The sequence below is a fragment of the Bison bison genome, unplaced genomic scaffold (genome assembly GCF_000754665.1).
Source record: "Bison bison bison isolate TAMUID 2011002044 unplaced genomic scaffold, Bison_UMD1.0 scf7180017864465, whole genome shotgun sequence".
NCBI lineage: Eukaryota > Metazoa > Chordata > Mammalia > Artiodactyla > Bovidae > Bison > Bison bison.
This window is the reverse complement of record NW_011495026.1, coordinates 9,830,820-9,852,759: the sequence shown is the minus strand read 5'-3', so window position 1 is coordinate 9,852,759 and position 21,940 is coordinate 9,830,820. Positions and strand designations below refer to the sequence as shown.

The 21,940-nt window shown below is 34.9% G+C and overlaps 1 protein-coding gene across 4 annotated transcripts in view; it reads left to right on the top strand.

Moving 5' to 3' along the window:
* The window catches only part of KIAA1109 (KIAA1109 ortholog), a 195,544-nt gene that overhangs the window by 31,988 nt on the left and 141,616 nt on the right, over positions 1-21,940 (top strand). For all 4 annotated transcript variants that reach the window (XM_010860282.1, XM_010860283.1, XM_010860280.1 and 1 more), the window contains exons 8-15: positions 840-921; positions 1,704-1,897; positions 3,853-3,932; positions 5,718-5,868; positions 9,644-9,800; positions 10,819-10,897; positions 13,472-13,563; positions 14,953-15,070. In XM_010860282.1, coding sequence (XP_010858584.1) covers positions 840-921; positions 1,704-1,897; positions 3,853-3,932; positions 5,718-5,868; positions 9,644-9,800; positions 10,819-10,897; positions 13,472-13,563; positions 14,953-15,070 — 953 coding nt within the window. The remainder of the gene's footprint in view (positions 1-839; positions 922-1,703; positions 1,898-3,852; positions 3,933-5,717; positions 5,869-9,643; positions 9,801-10,818; positions 10,898-13,471; positions 13,564-14,952; positions 15,071-21,940) is intronic.

Here is a 21,940-nt window from a genome sequence, read left to right as displayed (position 1 = left end):
CAAACAGTCCTAAAGGAGATCAGTCCTGAGTGTTCATTGGAGGGACTGATGTTGAAGCTGAAACTCCAATACTTTGGTCACCTGATGCGAAGAGCTGACTCATTTGAAAAGACCCTGGATTCTGGGAAAGATTGAAGGCAGGAGGAGAAGGGGATGACAGAGGATGAGATGGTTGGATGGCATCACTGACTCAGTGGACATGAGTTTGAGTAAACTCCAGGAGTTGGTGATGGACAGGGAGGCCTGGCGTGCTGTGGTCCATGGGGTCACAAAGAGTTGGACACGACTGACTGAACTGAACTGAACTGAATTTCCTTTTTTTTTTTTTTACTCTTGGTCTATCCTTTTTCATTTTATTAAAAGAAAATTATTTTGTCACCAAGTGGTGGGAGTAGGGAAGGAAAAGGATCAGCTGAACTGTTAGAAGTACTTGAAGCACTTAAAACATCTAAATGACATGTACCTTGATCATTTTTGTTTTAATTATAATTTTTACTCTCTTGTAAAATGTTACATTTTTGTGTCATGGACATAAAGGTAGATATAATGACAGCAAATCAAAATTTAGACTTTTGTCATTGAAGTTTGTCATTCTAAAAATATTCTTTTCTGTTACAACTTCTTATGTAAAAATTGATATGTGGTAAGAGTACATTTTATGAGACATTTTAGGGATATTAGTTTTCCATTAGATAGTCCTTTTGTTACTCAATAGTCTTTAGCTATATTTGTAAAGGTACAGCTAATATTAATGATGTGTATTGTGAGGAAGTCAACAGTATTCTTAGGTACTTATTCTCATTTTCTCATATATGTCAATTTTTGTTTTTTCTTTTCAGAGTTAAAGTAAAAACAGAATCTCAAGACCCCACATCTTCATGGAGATCACTTATTCCTGTCATAAAGGTCAATGTTAGCACAGTAAGTAAATTCTGCTATAGTTAATATTTGATGGGTAATAGCTAAGAGTCGGACATGACTGAGCGACTTCCCTTTCACTTTTCACTTTCATGCATCAGATAAGGAAATGGCAACCCACTCCAGCGTTCTTGCCTGGAGAATCCCAGGGACGGGGGAGCCTGGTGGGCTGCTGTCTATGGGGTCGCACAGAGTCGGACACGACTGAAGTGACTTAGCAGCAGCAGCAGCAGAACCTTTTAATTTTGTGGATACAGTTTTCACTTAGAAAAAGAAGTAATTAGTTTCTGGGCTACATTTTTTGTTTAGTGAAAGAACTATTTCAGTACCAAGACCATTTTAGCACAAATGTGTACACCTTAAAGGCTGTTTATTTATTCACAGGTGCTTGAATTTCTTTAAACACTGGTCTAAATTGATTGGTGTGCATGTGTGGTCAGTCATGTCTGACTCTTTGCAACCCCATGGAACTATAGCCTGCCAGTCCTCCTCTGTCCATTGGATTTTTCCAGTATTTCTCCAAAATACTGGAGTGGGTTGCCATTTTCTCCTTCAGGGAATTTTCCCGATCCAGGAGTTGAACCTGCTTCTCCTGCATTGGCAGGTGGATTCTTTAGCACTGGACCATCTGGGAAGCCAAAATGGAGCAACTTAAATAGTAGTACTGCTAAAATGGAATCATTAATAGTTGTTTGAAAATGCTTGTTATTAGGTCAGCTAAGGGAAAAAAAATATCCTAGATAGTATGCCATATCTCTTTATCTGTTTTTTTTTTTTTTTTTTAGGGACGTTTGGCCTTTGGAAATCATTACCAACCTCAAACTCTGTGCATCAACTTTGATGATGCTTTCTTAACTTATACTACAAAACCACCTTCCAGTCATCTTGACCAGTTCATGCATATTGTGAAAGGAAAGCTTGAAAATGTTCGAGTCATGCTTGTTCCTAGTCCAAGATATGTTGGTCTTCAAAATGATGAGTAAGAAAGTCATAAAAATAACAGATACTTCTTTATATGTAATGTAGCTATCATTTAGAATCTTTAGTATCCTTTTAATTTCTTTGCTGTAAGTTTGGCAATAATTAGTTATACCTTTCTATTAAATCAGTTGATAGTATTCCTGCTTTATAAGATAAATGGAGTTTATCCATTGTTCTACCCCTATTTTAAATATTTTTCTATAAACATAATTTTTCTATCCTTTTCTGCTTAGAGTATTTGGGAAATTTATTTTGGGCAGTTAAGCCTCGATGTTTGTATGTTAGAAAATACACTTTACAGGTAGGTTTTTACTTTCAGAAGGGATGGATAAATAGCAAATTTAACAAATTCATTATAGTGGGATACCGTTTGAGTTAATGAAAAGTTGAAAACAAAATCAGAATTAATCTCGGAAAACTGATGAAGTTAAGACAGTTTTGGGGCTTGCTTGACATTTAAGTCCCAGTCAGTTTTCCACCTAGCTTTCCAGATTTCCTTTTCTTCAGTGAAGTAGCTGCTTGCATTTAGGGGACATGTTGTAATGATGCACACTAGAGTCGTCTCATTGTGGTGGGATGCTTCCTTTCTAGAGGACTGCAACCCTCAGTTAACAGCAGACACATAAATCCCATCTGACTCCAGTCCATATGCTCATGAGCTATATTAGGGCTCTTGTAATTTTTATTATTCTCAATCTCTGTTGTTTTTTGTGAAGGAATCTCTGTGATTAAATTTGTATAATGTAAGTACTAATATGATGAGTTTCTGCTGTCTCAATTTTTAGCTTTGTGTGTAGGCAATATAAAGTTTGAGGTTATGAGAAGCATGATTATTCCTTTTTAGTTGCAGCTTTTGAATAGCTTGCGATTAGATTTTCTAGGGCTTGGCTAGAGTGACACAGTCATTTTCTCTGCTTGTGTACCAGGGAGGCTGTGGATCTACCTGGTTTCACTCTTCAGATCACTGAATTTACTAAGTATCTTGAAATGTATGCTATGCACACTGTTCTATATTTATGGGTACAAGTTGTAATACTGAAAAAATAAATCCTGGGTTTTGTGAAAATTACTAGAGAGTAAAATGAAAAAGTATCCCACTGTTTCTGTAAGAAGAGTTCACTCTTCAAAAGTAAGTATGGAGGTAGTATGATGAAATTGAATGCTAAACTTTATGATTTAGTATCATTTAGAAGAAGACTGTTGAATTTGTATGTGCTATATTATCTAATGATTTAGATGTTAATTTTGATATGGAAGGAAGATATAGTGGTATATGACCAAGATAAAGGTTGTTAAATTAAAGCAAGTAAAGTGGGAAATTGTTTGATGGCACAGAAACACTCATTCCAGAATGAGTTCAAGATGTGTGCTTTAAATTTATTTCGATTTATTTCAAGTTGATCAACTAAATATTCTTGGAAATACGTAATATAAAGTTGTTGAAAATGACAAAAGATTTTTTTATTTAATGTTTCTGAAAGGTTATACTTTGTTTTACAGTATATAAGGTGATATTTCTCAATCAGTTTTATAGTATTATTATTATAAGTTGGTTGAATTCGAAGTCTAATTTTAAACTTATCATTGAAAATGTAGAATATGATTATTCTATTCCAGTGAACATTGTTTTTCATTGTATTTAATTAGACTTTGTTTTAAATTGATTTCTCTTATTCAAAACAAAATGCCAAACATTTTTTTCTTTCTTAAACCAATTTACTGATCAAAAATTTTTCAATGCCTACTTTTTAAATAGTCTAATATAGAAAGCAGTTATGGAACAATTTATTGTAAATGTGAAAGATGTTTTCCCTTTTCAAGATGCTACACTTGATTGCTTTTTAGTTTTCTTTTTTCTTTTTTGCTTTTACCTATTACCATCGTTAATTAAAATACCAAACATTTTATATTCTGGAGATGTACTTAGTTTGCCTTCTTCCTTCCTTTGTGTAGACCACCAAGATTAATGGGAGAAGGTTTTGTGGTGATGCAGTCAAATGATGTTGACATCTACTATTACATGGATGAGCCAGGTATTATTTTTTAAAATATGTTTTATAGCTATAGTTCTGTTTCTCCTATGAAATGCTGGTATGTACTATTATTTAAGTATCTTTACTTAGGATATAAATAAGCATCAGTAATGGTAAATGTGCATGTAAGAATGCCTACCTAAAAAATATCTGTGTCATTTGTCCAGAGTTGAATATTAATACTTCAGTATTTCATATCAAAAAAGAACAGTATAGAAATCATTCCTTCAGATTCCATTTTTGCAAGTACACTTCAGAAATTGTGAATACAAATGACCGTGAGTGAAAGCCATTAGAGAATGTGGTGATAGTTAAAGTAGTTCATGCTGACTTAGGGGAAAAAAAATCACACTAAGTTAAATTTGAGGCTTAAAGTTTAAGGATTGAAGTCTAGCTATTTATAGTACTTCACAGGTGGTCTCAGTTTTATAAAGTAGCTAAATAATGGACTTTTAGTCATATTTTCCTAATGCTCTTTTTCATACCTTTCAGGAGGTTTATGACGTCAGAGTATTTCAGAATTAGGACGTTATTTGCCATTTTTTTTGGTCATATTGTACTGATGATGCAAAAGTTATGGTGGACAAAACTGCTGATGCTTTAGCATGAATCAAAGGCAGTGACTCCAAACTATAGCAGTAATCTCTTTTTTACTGCCACACATTCACAATAACAACAAATGTCAGTATGCTTTACTGTGTCTTTCTTTTATCAAGTCTTGACCGTTGACTAAACTTTTAAATATTCACTTCTTAAAATAAGTACACATAATGTACTTCTGCCCCATACCAGAGTACACTGATGTTTTGAGGAAAATCACCGTGTGATTGAGTTTCAAGCTGAATTGTTTGCAGTTTTCAAGGAACACCAGTTTTGCTTCAAAGAGCAACTAGAGACAAACTATAGTTTTGTGCTTTCATGTGAAAATTTGAATTTTGGAAAATTTGAGTCTGCCATTGTGAGCTTGACGACTTTTCTGATGAGACTACCGGTGATATTAACAATATGAATTTTTAGATATTTAATAATGAAATTTGTCTGGGAAAAGTATGCATATTTCAGTGAACCAATATTTTCCAAATGATCAATTCATGATGTCTGTAAAAGATTTATTCAAAGTGCAAAGGCAATCAGTAAATTTTAATGTATCAGAATGTGAAAAGTTCAGGGATTTAATTTCAGATTCCACATTGCAAGTATTCTCTAAGAAATTACCACTTGCTGAAATTTGGTGTACTGTCAAAGAATATCCAAAATTATCTGAAAAAGCAGTTGAAATAGTCCTCCCTTTTCTATTTGTATGAGGCTAGATTTTCTTCAGATCCTTGAGTAACAGATTAAATGCAGAAACAACTATGAGAATTCACTTGTTTTCTATTAAGCTGAATATTTAAGAGATTTGCCAAGATAAAAACAATGCCAGTGTTTCTTATTAATTTGTTTCAGAAAGTAATAATTATTTAATATTTCAAGTAAAAATTAAAGTTTTATATTTTCATTAAAATGTTTTTTTTTTGCATATTTTCAGTAAATCTTAGACATTTTGTTTTGTCAACATGTAATGAGTTTTATTTAAAAATAAATTTTAAAATATTGCTCAATTCAAATTTCAAAGTCAGTAAAATATGATAGATATAATACAAAAAAAATTCCCACTTTGGTGTTCTCAATAATTTTTTAGAGTGTAAAGGATTTCTTAGGTCAAAAAATTTTTAGAACTGTTGGTCTAGGGAAACCTTTTAATGGTTAAGTAGCTATCTTCATATTGTATATTCTGCAATATAGGACTTGTTCCAGAAGAAACAGAAGAAAATGTTGAAGGAGAAATGAGCACTGAAGATTGCAAATTACAAGACTTGCCTCCATGTTGGGGATTGGATATAGTTTGTGGTAAAGGAACAGATTTCAACTATGGGCCATGGGCTGATAGGCAGAGGTACTTGATTAAATTACATTTCTACTAAGTCAAATGTATTGGGATAATACTATAATTTTTATTAAAAAACTAGTTCAGTATTTTTATAAGCTAATTTATTATGGCAGGGTAAAATATCACTAAACATTCTAATCCAAATAATTTGTAGAACAATTGGTATAAGCAAGTTTGCTCTAAAGGAGGCGCTAATTCATTAGAAAAGTGGTGATTGAGCAGCATATTATTGGTTGGTTGGTTTTTTCTTTTGTATTTAATCAGTGAATATACCAAGGATTGTTGGGATTATGGAGATTCAGAGCTAAAAGTTCAGTTTAGGAAAAAAGAAACAAAAGAGTTTTATTAAGATGAAGAACTTAGAAAAGCACTGTGTTAGTTTTACTGAGGTTGCCATAACAAAGTACCACCAACTTTGTGGCTTAAACAGCAGAAATTTCTCATAGTTCTGAAGGTTAGAATTCTGAGACCAAGGTGTTGGCAGGATTGGTTCCTTCTGAGGGCTGTGATGGAAGGATGTGTTCAAGGCCTCTTTCCTTGGGCTGTAGATGGTCATTCTGTATCTTCACACAGTCTACCCTCTTATATGTTTTATAGGTCTCTGTGTCCAAATTTCCTCTTCTTAGAAGAACGCCAGACATACTGGCCTAGGGCCCACCCTATTGATCGCTTTTTAACTTAAGTTTTAACTTAAGTGATTTCTGCCTAGCATTATTAGAATTATATACTTTGTCAAGTACTACATTCTTTTAACCTTGTTATCTCTCGTGTATAGGAATACCAGTTGCCTTAAGTAGCTATTTAAATAACAGTTAAATGGTAAATGTGTAAGTAAGTATGTTTGAAAACTTGGAATATACTAATATAATACCTAGTTAAGTTTTGGGTTAGATTTTTAGAGTTGAAAGTAAACAGCTTAAAATTTCAGGTTAGGAAACAAATATTTTTCAAATTACTGGATTTAAATGTTCCTTTTATGATAAAATTTTTCATACACTAAACCATGATGCTTTTTCTGTGGAATAGTTGAAAGTGAGGAGCTTTACATTCCATTAAGTAACAGTTATATTTGAAAGGAAAAAATTAAAGCAATGCTTTAACACAAACACATAAAATATTTTTGCATTTTAGCATTTGAATAAAGTGCAATTCTTCTTAAGCTGTATTTAATTTTAATGCATTAAGAAAAAGTATTAGGCTATATTTACATGAAAATCCAAGCTGAAATTCCTTTAGTATATAGTCATAGAGAAATGATACTGAAGATGATGTGAAAAAAAAAGTTGTCTTTACCAACTCCATTCAGTTAGTCCTGCCACTGCTAGGAGAGAACAGCAATACATTTCTTAACCTGAACTTAATAGAACCATTCAGATTTATTAAAAAGAAAGAGAAAAATTTATCACTTGAGTTTAGTTTCCTTTTGTGAGTAGCAATAGTACTTATCTCCTCCCTTACATACTCAAATTGTGCATTTCCTTTTCTGTAGCCATTTCCTTTACTCCTTCCCCATATTGAGTTTCTAAACAAATATGAACTGTTGTCAGAATGTTAATTAGGTCAGTTTTTTTAAGCATTTACATTTAAGCATGTAAAAAATGTAGGAGAAAATCTCACCTGTTTTATTATTGGATAGTTTACTCAGCATGGTGAGTTGTTGTTTTTGTTTTTTTTAATATTTACTTATTTGGCTGCATCAGGTCTTAATTGTGGGTAATGGGTTCAGTTCCCCTGGAGCACGTGGGGTCTTTGATCCCCAACCAGGGATCAAACCTGTGTCCCCTGCATTACAAGGTGGATTCTTAACCATTGGACCACCAGAGAAGTTTTTAATCTCTGATTAAAAAGGCATGACCTTATTTAGTTTGTAGATTTTTTATGTCTATCACTTTTATATGATTTTCTCAATCTTTAAGATATTCAGCTTTTCAAGTGTTTTCATGACAGTTAAAATCCAAACTTTATAAATTTGTACTTAACTCCTTAATGATAAACTATAATAATGCTAATATTCCTGACATTGTCTGGCCTTTTATTGCTTTCACTTAAGTGCTTTCAGAGCTTTCCAGGTGGTGCTAGTGGTAAAGAATCAGCCTGCCAATGCAGGAGACATTAGAGACATGGGTTTGGTCTCTGGGTTGGGAAGATCCCCTGGAGGACAACAGAACAACCCACTCAAGTATTCTTGTCTGGAGAATTCCATGAAAGAAGAGCCTTGCGGATTACAGTCCATGGGGTTGCAGAGACTGAAGCAACTTAGCACTTAAGTGCTCTCATTTATATTTTCACAACTCAGTGAGAGACACTAGGACAAGTGTGGTGAACTGATTATACCTGTGAAAGAATGGAGATGCAGAGAGGTTCAGTGATTTGGACAAGATAAGGAAGCTGTACCATATGGAGCCAAGATTCAAACCAACCCTTCAAGTCTACTGCTCTTTTCATTATATCTTGCTGCCCATTTTATAGTCCCTGATCATCTAATGATCAGATGGATTCTTTGTCATTAATATCTTAGTTATATATATTTGTGTGTCTTCACCAAAACATTTATAAATTTAATTTTCATGTCGTTAATGATGGCAAATTAAAGTCTAAAATCAATCAGTTTGCAAATTTTGTTCTGTTCATCTAATTTTTCTCTGTTCATTCCAAGCAGCATTTCCAGTTACTCATGACTCCTTCCTCATCTTTTCCTTTTAAAAGTCACAAATTGATACTTTTTCTGAATGTATGAGTAACATGCTAATTTTTTAATTACATAGAAGAGTCTGAATTGAAAATTTCTTGATTTCTTTCATCTTTTGTCACATAAGGGGAGGCAAATACATTAGAGCTCTAGCTTACAAACACTTGCATCTTTTTAGAAACCTGTTTCTCTTTAGACTCTTATTGTTATAATATTGATTAAAAATGATTATAAAAATAATAGAATAACATTTCTTTCTATGTGCCATGTACTACCAAGTGTTTGATGTGTGTTGTCATTTAATTCTTGGATCTATTCTCTGAGACTGGTTATGATAAACCTCATTTACAAGTGAGGAAGCAGGCAAGTATCCTCAGAAAGGTTAAGTAATTATCCAGAAAGCAAAAATGATTCTAATTAAACCATTCCCCTTCAACTCTTTATTTGCCATTTGTACATTTGATATACTTGTAGAAAGTCTTTACTTTCTCAACAGTATTGGTTGAATAGTGTAAACTGGGTCTTGCTGCTGCTGCTGCTGCTAAGTCGCTTCAGTCGTGTCCGACTCTGTGCGACCCCATAGACGGCAGCCCACCAGGCTCTGCCGTCCCTGGGATTCTCCAGGCAAGAACACTGGAGTGGATTGCCATTTCCTTCTCCAATGCGTGAAAGTGAAAAGTCAAAGTGAAGTCGCTCAGTCGTGTCCGACTCTTAGCGACCCCATGGGCTGCTGCAGCCTACCAGGCTCCTCCATCCATGGGATTTTCCAGGCAAGAGTACTGGAGTGGGATGCCATTGCCTTCTCCGAAACTTGGTCTTACCCACGTCTTATTTTATAGCAGTATATTAGGTGCTCAAAGCTCATTGATCTCTGAAAATAGAAAACAATGGAGAAAATAGTCTTTCATTTTACTGAAAGGAAACTATAGTAGGTGTTATTTTGTGACTTATTTTTTTGAAATTTATGTCCAATTGTTAAATGAGATAGCGATGATAATATCAGTATAAAGTATAATACTGATTTTAGTCTTTTTTATGAGAAGCAATTTCATTTGAATAACTTGTCATTATTCTTTCTTCCTCCTTATTTAGAGATTGTCTATGGAAGTTTTTCTTCCCTCCTGATTATCAAGTTCTGAAAGTTTCTGAAATTGCACAGCCTGGGAGACCAAGACAGATCCTTGCTTTTGAACTACGAATGAATATTATTGCAGATGCTACAATTGACTTGTTGTTTACCAAAAATAGGGTAATTATTGAAATTGTAGAAAGTAATGTTTAAAATTTGACCATTATCTTCCAGAGTGTTTTTCTGGTAATTAGTCCCATGCGTGTGTGCTAAGTTGCTTCCAGTTGTGGTTGAGTCTTTGAGACCCTGTGGACTTTAGCCTACCAGGCTCCTCTGTCCATGGAATTCTCCAGGCAAGAATACTGGAGTGGGTTGCCCTCCTCCAGGGTGTCTTCCCTACCCAGGGATTGAACCCGCATTTCTTATGTCTTCTGCATTGGTAGGTTAGTCCTTACCCTAGTGCCACATGGGAAACCCGACTAGTGCTATACTTGGATTCATTTCTGTGAGCTTTGCCTGACCCCTATCCCCAGTATGTATGTTACATCATTAAGTGCCAAATACTGGAAAGAATTAATGAAAATAGACTTTGATACTGTAGTCTCCTTCTTCTTCTCCTTTGAATCTAGCCAAATTGTTTTAGTGTATTTTTGGTATAAATTTGAACTTTTGCTCTTAGGAACTTTTAATACCTATTTAATATTGTTGTTGTGGCTCAGTGCCTGACTCTTCGCAATCCCATGGACTGTAGCCTGCTAGGCTCCTCTGTCCATGGGATATTCCAGGCAAGAATACTGGAGTGGGTTGCCATTTTTTTCTTCAGGGAATCTTCCCGACCCAAGGCTTGAACTTTGGCAGGCAGAGTCTTTACCACTGAGCCACCTGGGAAGCCCTATTTAATATTGTGTATGTGTGCTATGCTCAGTTGTGTTCAACTATTTGTGGTCCTTTGTACAATAGCTTCCCAGGCTCCTCTGTCCATGGAATTTTTCAGGCAAGAATACTGGAGTGGCTTTCCATTTCCTCCTCCAGGTGATCTTCCTGACACTACGAGCGAACCCATGTCTTCTGTATTGCAGGCAGATTTCTTTTCTGCTGAGCCATTGGATTGATGATTGATTTTTGTTTGCATTAATAACTGAAAAGTATAGATGTGAGAATAATTATAATGTCTCATATGAATTTTTTCTTTTGGTAGGAAACAAATGCTGTACATGTAAATGTTGGAGCTGGTTCATATTTAGAAATTAATATTCCAATGACGGTTGAGGAAAATGGTAAGCTACAATGAGTGTTTTTCTTTTTAAGTGATTATAGGCATAATTAATATATAAATAATTATTAATCTACTTAGACTAAAATTAATTGAGTTTTCTCTTTCAGTTTTCTGTTATATTTTAATGTGCCCTTGAAAAGTGAAAGTGAAGTCGCTCAGTCGTGTTTGACTCTTTGCGACCCCATGGACTGTAGCCTACAAGGCTCCTCTGTCCATGGGATTTTCCAGGCAATAGTACTGGAGTGGATTGCCATTTCCTTCTCCAGGGGATCTTCCCAACCCAGGGATTGAACCCAGGTCTCCCGCATTGTAGGCAGGCGCTTTACCATCTGAGCCACCAGGGAAGTCCTATGTGTGTCCTTAGTAAATGCTATATAATTATTCATGCACCTAGAGAGAAGAGAAAAACTGTTTTATTCAAGCTAGGTCTTATTTGTGCTGTCATTGTACTTTATACCTTTCTTTTGTAAGATTGTGCATAATTTGCTTAGCATATGTTTTTCCTACTAGTCTATTGCTATGTAAAAGCAGGTGCTGTATATTTCTTTTTACCAGTGTATACCTGGTACCAAACCCAAGATCTGGCACATGAAACATGGTCCATGGGCAGAAATTGATTCAGTAGCTAATAAGCTTTGTTTTAAGTTATATCTTTAGTAGACTTTTGTCAGAGAGTAAGCTTGTTCTTTGAATAGCATAACTTTAAGAAAGCAGAATATTTCATGTTTAACATATTAAATCATGCCCTGATAGTTGTAGTTTCGTCTGAGGTAAGATAATCTAAGTTCATTATGCATTTGAAATTTGGGCCCTGATACAGATTAACCAGTAACATTAAACATTAAATACTTTTTGTTAAATTTATCAAAATGTCAAATAGTCTTCCTAATTTTTCTTTGTTTTTCCTATTCTCTTATTACATTTGTAATTGATAACAATTGAAATTCTGCTTTATTCACTCTTGAGAGTATGGAGAGTAGCAGCTTACCCTTATTTTTAAATTACTGTCTAGCAGTGTTTCTATCACTTTCCCAGAAGCGTGACTAGAGTAATTTTTATATGATTGGCTCTCTTTCCTTATTTCTGTCACTCATTTGGTTTCTACAATAAGAAGAAAGCAGGCAAAGGGGTTGACTAGATTTATTAGTTTGTGTTAAAAAGATAGCAGTTGAGTCTGCCTGCTTAGATAATTAATCGAAAAAGTGACTGAAAATGAGGTAGTATCTTTTCCCTTTAACTTTAGAGCTATTATAGTGAAGAACTAAACCTTATCTTTGTTACTTTTAAAAGAATAATCATACTAAATCTTAAAGTAGATATTGAGATTCTCTAGGATTCAGAGTAGTCGGTTGGAAAGTAGCATCTTTTAGGATAGCCTTAATTACTGACATATAGGTAATTCTGTAGGGGAAAGACAGTTGGGTGTTGCATAAAATTGAGAATAGTTCAGTTAAGGGAGTGTTTTTGCCTTTTTTAAACTGATGATGCAAATAGGATAATATTTGTACATATTTTTTAGGGGTACAGTTATTGGTGTACAGGGGTAAAGGGGCCATCTGAGGACTGAGACATCATCATCTTGACCTATCATGAATTCATGGGAAGTGCCACAGCACAGTGACTGTGGAACTACATGAGCTAAAGGTCTAAGGAAAACCCAGTCAGATTCTTGGTAAAGTTGTTGTTTAGTTGCTTGGTCATGTCCAACTCTTTTGCAACCCCGTGGACTATAGCCTGCCAGGCTCCTCTGTCCATGGAATTCCCCAGGCAAGAATACTGGTGTGAGTTGCCATTTCCTTCTCCAGAGGATCTTTCTGACCCAGGGATCGAACCCACATCTCCTGCATTGACAGGAGGATTCTTTACCAGTGAGTCACCAGGAAGCCTGGTAAAGGTTAGATGGCTTTTAAGATGAGTATCTTCAGAGAGAAAAATAGACTGAAGTCTTAGATAATAACAGAATAAAACATTTAAAACTTCCCCAAAAGATTCCGATGTTTGGGGGAAAAAATGCCCAGAGTGGGATGCATGTTGAATTAACCATATAATAATGATCATAGTTTTAGTGTTCATAGGAGGACAGTCCATGAAAAAAAGAAGTGAAATACTCTGAACTTTTCTGCTGTTATTCAGAAAAGGGCTGTGTTGTTTGATAACTGTCATTATGTAAGGAATAGCTGTTGTTCAGAAACTGTCACTATATAATGAGTAGTTGAAAATGATGAATATATGTACCCTTGAGTTAATGGGGAAAAAAAAGTCATGGGAGCAGTCTTAAAAACTTGCTTATTAATCATTTAGAAAATAGACTTGTAGTTTGGCATTAGAAAGCAAGATCAGGATAGATACTATATGAAAATGGAACTTTTTTTTCCTCATCAGAGCTGTCCAAAATGAGAAAGGTTATGGATTAGATAGCATAGTCCACATTATTGGAAGTGTATTTAAATAGTAACTAATCACCAATTTTCAGGAATTCCTTCTTTGGATGGTGGGGGAATTGGTTTCCAGTTTCTGAAAACTTTAATTATCTATTTTTTTAGGTTCTTATTTTTTATGTTTTCACCTATTTTAGGTTATACCCCTGCGATTAAAGGACAGCTCTTACATGTTGATGCCACTACCAGCATGCAATACCGGACTCTCTTAGAAGCGGAAATGTTAGCAGTAAGTCTAATGTATATGATGATACACATATACCTATAAAATACAAATTTGGGTTTTATTTTTTAATATAAAATTTTAATGGTCAAGTCATCAAATGATCTGTCTTCTTATTCAGGAACCACCAGGTGCTCTTGCCCATATTTTTGGGAAGAAGAGTAGATTCTCAATGCTTTGGATTCCTTTTGGCCTCTCCCTATTGCTCTTCTTTTAGGGGAAATGAATATAAGGCAGCAACACATGGGTTTTTGGCCTTTAAAAATTTGAGAAGTTGTATACCTGTGGCGGATTCATTTTAATGTTTGGCAAAACCAATACAATATTGTAAAGTTTAAAAATAAAATTAAAAAAAAATTTGAGAAGTTGTTAGAAAATTTTTTTAAATTTCATTGTATGGCTGGACACTCTCCTATGCTGTAAATAATTAGATAAATTTTTACTGTATGTTTCCTGGCCCCATCAGATTCTTTCTTAAGGTTAATAGTTCACTGTCCTTTTTACTTGATGAATAAAGTACAAGGAAGAAAATCTTATTGATACCCTAAATTGCACCACATTAGAAACAGAATTAATGTGGAAACACTCATGATTAAAAATTGCAGGCCAGGAACTCATTAATCAATCTGATTGTTATTTTTTCTCAGGGATAACAATAATAACCAAATTTACTGTGTGGAATAACTTATATTCAGAGAGGATTGTTTTATATTAGATGGTATCATTAGGTCCTTAATTGTTTATCTAAACAAGCACATTTACACGATATACGTAAATTAAGAGGAAAATTTTACAGTTTTCCAAGAATATATTGAGTACTATAAATATGTGTTAAACTGACATATTTAGCATTTTAATGAATTCCTGAGCTATTGCTGATAAATGGTACTGTGCAATAATGCTATTCCTGGTCAGGCAGCTCTTGCCTTTGGAGAATTGCCAAGTCTTGGCAGGTGAAATATATCACAAAGCACCATGTCAGATTTATAACTACTGTGCTGTCAAATGAGAAGCCAGGAGGCACTGGTGGCCAAACTTCTGTGTGACAGGGTGCATTGCACTCTATCCTCCTTGACCCTGAGCCTCACACTTAACAGATTAAGTTTAAAGAAGAATTAATGAGGTTACTCTCTTTGTTTAGCTACAGTATCAAAACTGTAGCCTGATTTGTTCTTAAACTTTTTTGGCCACATCATGGCTTAGTATTTCATGAGCTGGATGTAACCATGGGTACTGACCTTTAGCCACAGCAATTTGAAAATCTGTATAGGACCCTCTGTTTAACTCAGTAGGAAAATAAGTTTTAATTACCTGTTTGTGTGAGTTCATTTCTAATGCTGTTCACACAATGTCATGTTTTAACGTCTAACATTTTGCTTAACATTTGGCTTGCAGTTTCACATCAATGCCAGCTACCCCCGAATATGGAACATGCCACAGACATGGCAGTGTGAATTAGAGGTTTATAAAGCCACCTACCACTTCATCTTTGCACAGAAGAATTTTTTTACAGGTAATTTTCTAATAAGTAAAAATACAGTGAGATTTATCAGAGAGAATTTGTTTATATTAATTAAGTTTTGCCTTTAGATTCAACATAGAGACTTAATGACACAATTCATACTTTTTCACTTTTATACTTCTTTTGGGGCTGAGATTATTAGAGGAAAAATTTAAATATATATGTTCTGTGCTGTCTTTTTTTTTGTAATTTTTAATTTTATTTTATTTTTAAACTTTACATAATTGTATTAGTTTTGCCAAATATCAAAATGAATGGACTTCTGTGCTGTCTTTTAACCCATAGAAGGAAACTGTGAACCCAAAATTGACCTTGGAAGGAAGTGCAAGAATTCTTTTTTGTGTCACTCTAATGGGGGAGTTAGATGGAGAGAATGAATTGGTTTTTTCCTCTTTATGAATTAGGCATCATAGTGGATTTATTATTTTGTTTTAATTATTGTAATCCACAGACAATATATTCACATAGTCAAATATGTTTTTATATTCAGAGTCCCTACTTAACTCCTTTCTGTTGATGTATATAATTGAATTAATACTATCATTAGTTGGAAAAATTCTTTTATTTCTTGCAGCATGTTATGATAGCTACTTATTACATTTTATGAATATGGGAATGTGTAGTCTTAGTCTCTGAATAACATAAATGTTTAATCATTACAGTAATTTAAATTATTACATAAAAGTAAGCATCTTTTTAGCCTTTCTGTAAGAAGTTTAACCAAACAGAATCAGTCTGCTTTTCCAGGATCAGTGGCTACCCCAGAGTTTCTATTTGTTTGACTGATTGCTACATTTATCCATTTGTTTGTCCACCCACCAGTTGTTTATTTGTGGGTATAGCAGTGATTAAGATATGCATAGGTAGTCCTGTCGTGACATTATTTACTAGTAATATGATGTGAGCCAAATTGTTTAATTGTTTAAGCTTCAGTACCTTATCTATGAAATAGAGACAAGTTACATGATTCTTCTCCAGGATTCAGGTTTCAAGGTCTCAGTAGTAGAAACTTTGACAGAGTCCCAGAAAGTTAAGCTTTTGTCAGTGAAGCTGGACAATGAATACTTAATTCAGGTTTATGAAAAAAAAATATATATCTAGAACTTAGTGTGTATTAGTGTCTGTCTCTGTTTTAAGCAGTTTCACATATTAAATAATTAAACTTCTATAATAACTCTCTGAGGTCAATTTTATTATCATTATTTTATAGAAGAGGGTAGTCAGTTACAGAGTGGTTAAGCACTTTGTCTAGGTTTAGGTTGACTAGGTCAGGTTAGGATTCCAACCTAAAAGTCTGGCCCAAGAATCTGTTTTTATATAAATAACTTCTTTTCCTTCTCACTTAATATTTTGTCATTTCTAACTTTGCTTGTCTTTTAAAGTAGATTCCAGTTTCTTTATTTTTAGATTTTTTAGATTATAAATTATTTAATTTATTTAAACTTAAAAAACCCAACATTTTCAAGCATGTTATACTTCACATTGTGTTTCCTCCAGATTTCACAATCTCAGACTTTAGTAATGCTAAGAATAGTTAGAAGTATAAATTTCTCAAGATTTAATGTTAATTTTGTAGTAGTGCTTACATTTAGACTGAATATTTTATTAAACAAGTACTCATTTCTTAAAATATAATTGTGTTTTTCTTGAATCTTTTTCTTTCTCTAACTAATCTTTATGCTTCTATCTGTTGAAATTCATTTTTGAGTTACTTTTTTTCTAAAATTGATTTGGAGAAATTTTTAAAATGTAGAAAGGTACAAAGCTTAAGTTCTCATTTCCCAGATTTAACAACTGTAATATTTAGATGTATTACTTCCGAAATCTTTCTGCTGCGGTGGGCATGCTCAGTAGTGTCTTACTCTTTGCGACCCCATGGACTAATAACCCACCAGGCAACTCTGTTGATGGGATTTTCCAGGCAAGAACACTGGAGTGAGTTGCCATTTCCTTCTCCAGGGGATCTTTCCAACCCAGGGATCGAACCTGCATCACCTGCATTGGCAGGAGGATTCTTTGCCACTGCACCACCTAAGAAACCCCCAGAAATCTTTCTAGAATCCTTTAAAAACTTTTTTATTCTTTAAAAAAGATAGAATAATATTAGTCTAATCTTGGAGAAAATACACTTGGTCATAGTGTTTGAATTGCTTTTCTCTTTTCTCAGTTTTACATTTCTTTATTGACAGATTTTTGCAGAAAATAAATTATCTATCTGTATGTCTCATGAACCATTCTCACATTAGTTATTAGTGAGCTAAAATTGTTCATAAGCAATTTCAATGTGAGACAAAGATCACTTCATGATAAAAATATAGAGCTGCCTCAAGAACGAAAGATTCAAAACAAAGGCAGAAGAGGAAGTCTTTACTGGCAATAGTGAAATTGACTTAGGTTTACTCTAAGAGAAGAACATGACATTATAATAGTATTACAATCCCAGTACCACTTGATGGATATTTTATAGGGTGTAGCTTTCCTGGTAGCTCAGCTGGTAAAGTATCCACCTGCAATGCAGGGGACCCCAGTTTGATTCCTGGGTTGGGACAGTCTCGCTGGAGGGGGGATAGGCTACCCACTCCAGTATTCTTGGGTTTCTCTGGTGACTCATCTGGTAAAAAATGCACCTTCAATGTGGGAGACCTGGGTTCAATCCCTGGGTTTGGAAGATCCTCGGAGAAGAGAATGGCTACCTACTCCAGTATTCTAGCCTGGAGAATTCCATGGACTATATATAGTGCCAGGGGTTGCAAAGAGTTGGACACGACTGAGCGACTTTTGCTGGCCTAACAAATAGGCCAGCAAATTATAAAGCAAGTTGTAATTATATAGTAATTACTTAATTATAAGTAATTAATTATTTAAGTAATTATTACAACTTAGTTAATTATAAAGTAAGTTGTAAATGAGGTTTTTTCCCAGACTAATATTTAGATTACCAACTTCACAACTTTTTATTTTTCCATTCCCAATATTTGTTGAGACGTGTTTTATAGTTTGGTCCATTACCATTGAAAAAAATTCCATGTATATTTGAAATGAATGTAGTTAATAAATTGCCTATTAGTTCATGTTTAGCTGAATTTTTCAAACATTCTGTATATTTACTGATGTTTAGTATGCTTGACTTATCAATAATTAAGCATCAAGCATCAAAAACCTTCCTTTTTCTGGTAAATTTATTTGGTAAAACCAGCTGGTAATAAGGGCATTTTTTGGTTTAAAGAGAAATACATATTGGAAATAGTTTTTGAGGTTCCTAGTAAAAATATTTTGTTACCATAATTTTTAATATTTATCAGTAAAGATGTTGTGTAAGCTGGTGGGGAAACTGTACTGCAGAATATATTGAAATTGTAGATAAGATACTTGAAAACCGTGTAAGATATTAAAATAGAAATTGACTAATAACTATATTGGTTTCCTTAGATTAGTAGATTATTTGAATTTGTGTTTATTTCATTAGCAATTATATTTCAGCCTTTTAATTAGTAGTATCAAGTAAATAAATGCAACCACTATAAGCTGAGATTCTCTTATGAATAATGATTCAAAACAAATATAAACCATGATCTCAACCTGTAGAAAATTAGGAGGGTATCGGGAGAGGGAGCTCTGGAGCCTGAGCCTACCTTCGAGCAAGGGAGTCTTGGCTCCAGGCCCCCTTCTGGGCATGGAGGGCAGTGTGTGGTTCCTGTTGGTCAAGAAGGAGGTGGGCTTGGGGCTCAAAGCAAAGGGGACTTAGCTGCAGCATCTGTCACCCCCATCCCTCTGGCCTCCCTCAGTTCCCCACACTTGGATCTTTCCTTCCTCACTCTGACTCTGTCCCTTCCCTATAGCCCAGCCTGGATCTATCCCTATGACCTATCTGCACCCTCCCACTGCTCCCCTGACCACGGCCCTCCCCCTGCAGCCACCCTCTCTTCTACATGGGTGACCCACTTCACTCTATCTGGGTTCTCACCTCTAGCCAGTCTCCAGCTTTCTGCTGTAGTCTAACCTCAAGCCCTTCTGTTATGGTCTAACCTCTAAACTTTCCACTGTGGTCATGCCCTTGACCTGCAGTCTAACATCCAGCCTTGTCCTGTACTTTCACCTCTCACCCTCCCACAGCAGCTTCACTGCCCTTATGGTGTAACATCCAACCATTCCAGTGGTCCAAGGTCCACCCTAGAACTCTCCCTTGCTATTTAACCTCCAACTAAGGTGGTCTAGATTTCCCTGATGGCTCAGCTGTGAAAGAATCCATATGCAGTGCAGAGGAGACAAGAGACGCAGGTTCAATCCCTGGGTCGGGAAGATCCCCTAGAGAAGGAAATGGTAACCCACTCCAGTATTCTTGCCTGAAAAATCCCATGGACAGAGGAGCCTGGCAAGCTACAGTGCAGAGGGTTGCAAAGACTCAGACACGACTGAGCAACTAAGCACATTGCTTATGTGCATATCTTTATTTATCAATCTCAAGTATATTGCACAACCATGAATTATGACCCTAATAAGTACATGGAAGATGTGAATACAGAGGAAATCTCTATGATCGGAAGGCAATTAGAGAAAGTAAGAAAGGGCATTAAGATCTGAAATAATCTTTGTAAATGAACTCAGTAACATTAATGAAAATTTGCATAGTGTTTTCATAAAACATTCCAAAGCATATTCATTTTTATCAGCTTCACAACTCTGAAAAGAGACAGCTGTTACTGTTATCCCTGAGTTAATGGTGAGGAGATTGAAGAAACATTCAACAACTTGGGCAGACTCATGAAGCCAATAAGTGGGAGAGACATTTAAGAACAATTTTTTGACTATAGACCCTTGTTCTCTCTGTATGGTCATGCTACTGTTAAAGATGGTTAGCATTTTCCTTAACAAAGAGGTTACTAATGAGTGTGTTTATTTTAGAAGGAATGAATAATTTGAATAAAAGTGCAGAACCAAGCATGTTTATGAGGGAAAAACATGAAAAACAACTTGATGAGTGATAAATTTTGTATTGTGTAGTTGGTTAACGGCAGAGATGACGTTTGGGCACCTCCTGAGTGCTGACCATTGTGTTAAAGCTAGTGATGTTGCAGTCAGGATAGTTAGGTACGATAGTATGTAGAAATAAAGTTTTAGAAGTAAGCATAGATACTGTAAGATATGATAAACTATTGGGATTGCTTGTTAAAAGAAATAAAAATGTATTTAAAATAAAGTAAAATTAAGTGGAATTTTCCTTTCTCTAGTCTCAGAATAGGTTAATTGGCCATATGCCTTTTATTGCTGATATAGTAAAATTCTGCATCTTATTAATACTAATTTTTATTGAAACTTGATATTATTTTGTCATTTTCCTGAGAGGATTTAATATATGTGTACAGGTTTCTGTATGTTGCAGTTATTTTTAAAATGAGTTCATACAATATTTGACTTCTGAGTTCTTTACTGAATCTAATATTTCTCCTTTAAAGATATCCTTTAAAATTCAAGGAAAATGACTTTAAATATATAATTAATTTTGCCTATTATTTTTCTTAGAATATCTTTAACAAGTGCCACCATTCATGTGCTATCTTGTGACAGTTTCTGTGCTAAAAGTTCACTTATTATCCCCTCAATTCTCACAATAAGTCTGTCAGTTGTCCCCATTTTGTAAAAGAGAAGACCAATAGAATTTCAGTCATTTGTTCAAGATTATATAACTGGTAAAATGATAAGCCAGAATATAAACCCAGGACTATCTGGTTGTCAAGAGTTTGTGTTATAACAATGGTACTTGCTGCTCTCCATCAAATACACAAAGTTCTGATTTTGTAGCACTGTATTATGTACTGAGTGTACAAAGATGAGCTTGACACCTTTAGGAGGATACGATTTATTGAAGAATGTGATTCCTGTGAGTATATAATACATGCAAATGATGTGAATGCTAGAAGGAGAAGCACTGTGACATCTTTATATAGTATAAAGAGCTTTTGCCTGTTGGGTTTAAAAAAATATTTAAGTATGAAAGGATATGCAGACAAAATATATGAACACAATTTTGAAAAGCAACAATTAAAGCATCTAATGCAGCAGTATAGTAAATCAGCAGTCAGTAAAGCTGATTGACTGTAATTCTACGGCCAAGACTTTGTTTTGCTCACATTGTATTCCCAGGGTCTAGAACAGAGTGTGCACACAGTAGACATTCTGTAGATATTTGTTTTGTGAATAAAGTGACATGAAAAAATATTCAACTCTCCTTGTAACGAAAATATTCAATTAAACTGAGATACCATTTTTCAGTTATCAGAAATCAAGATGCAGCACCCCAGCTGCCATCAAAAAAATAAAAATAGAGGTAGAAAGAAATATAATGCAGGAACAGGTACAGTGAAACAGATAGTTGACCATACATTTTTAATAACATGAATTGATCTACTACTTTTGGAAAGCAGTTTGTGATTTATTGTTGCTTAGTCACTTAGTCGTGTTCAACTCTTTGCGACCCTATGGACTGTAGCTCTCCAGGTGCCTCTGTCCATAGGATTTCCCAGGAAAGAATACTGGAGTGGGTTGACATTTCCCTCTCTAGGGGGTCTTCCTGACCCAGGAATCAAACCTGCGTCTCCTGCATCTCCTGCATTGGCAGGTAGATTCCATACCACTGAGCCAGCTGGGGAGTCCTTGTGATTTATAATAGCCTTCAGTTCAGTTCAGTTCAGTCGCTCAGTCATGTCCGACTCTTTGCGACCCCATGAATCGCAGCACACCAGGCCTCCCTGTCCATCACCAACTCCCGGAGTTCACTCAGACTCACGTCCATCGAGTCAGTGATGCCATCCAGCCATCTCATCCTCTGTTCGTCCCCTTCTCCTCCTCGCCCCCCAATCCCCT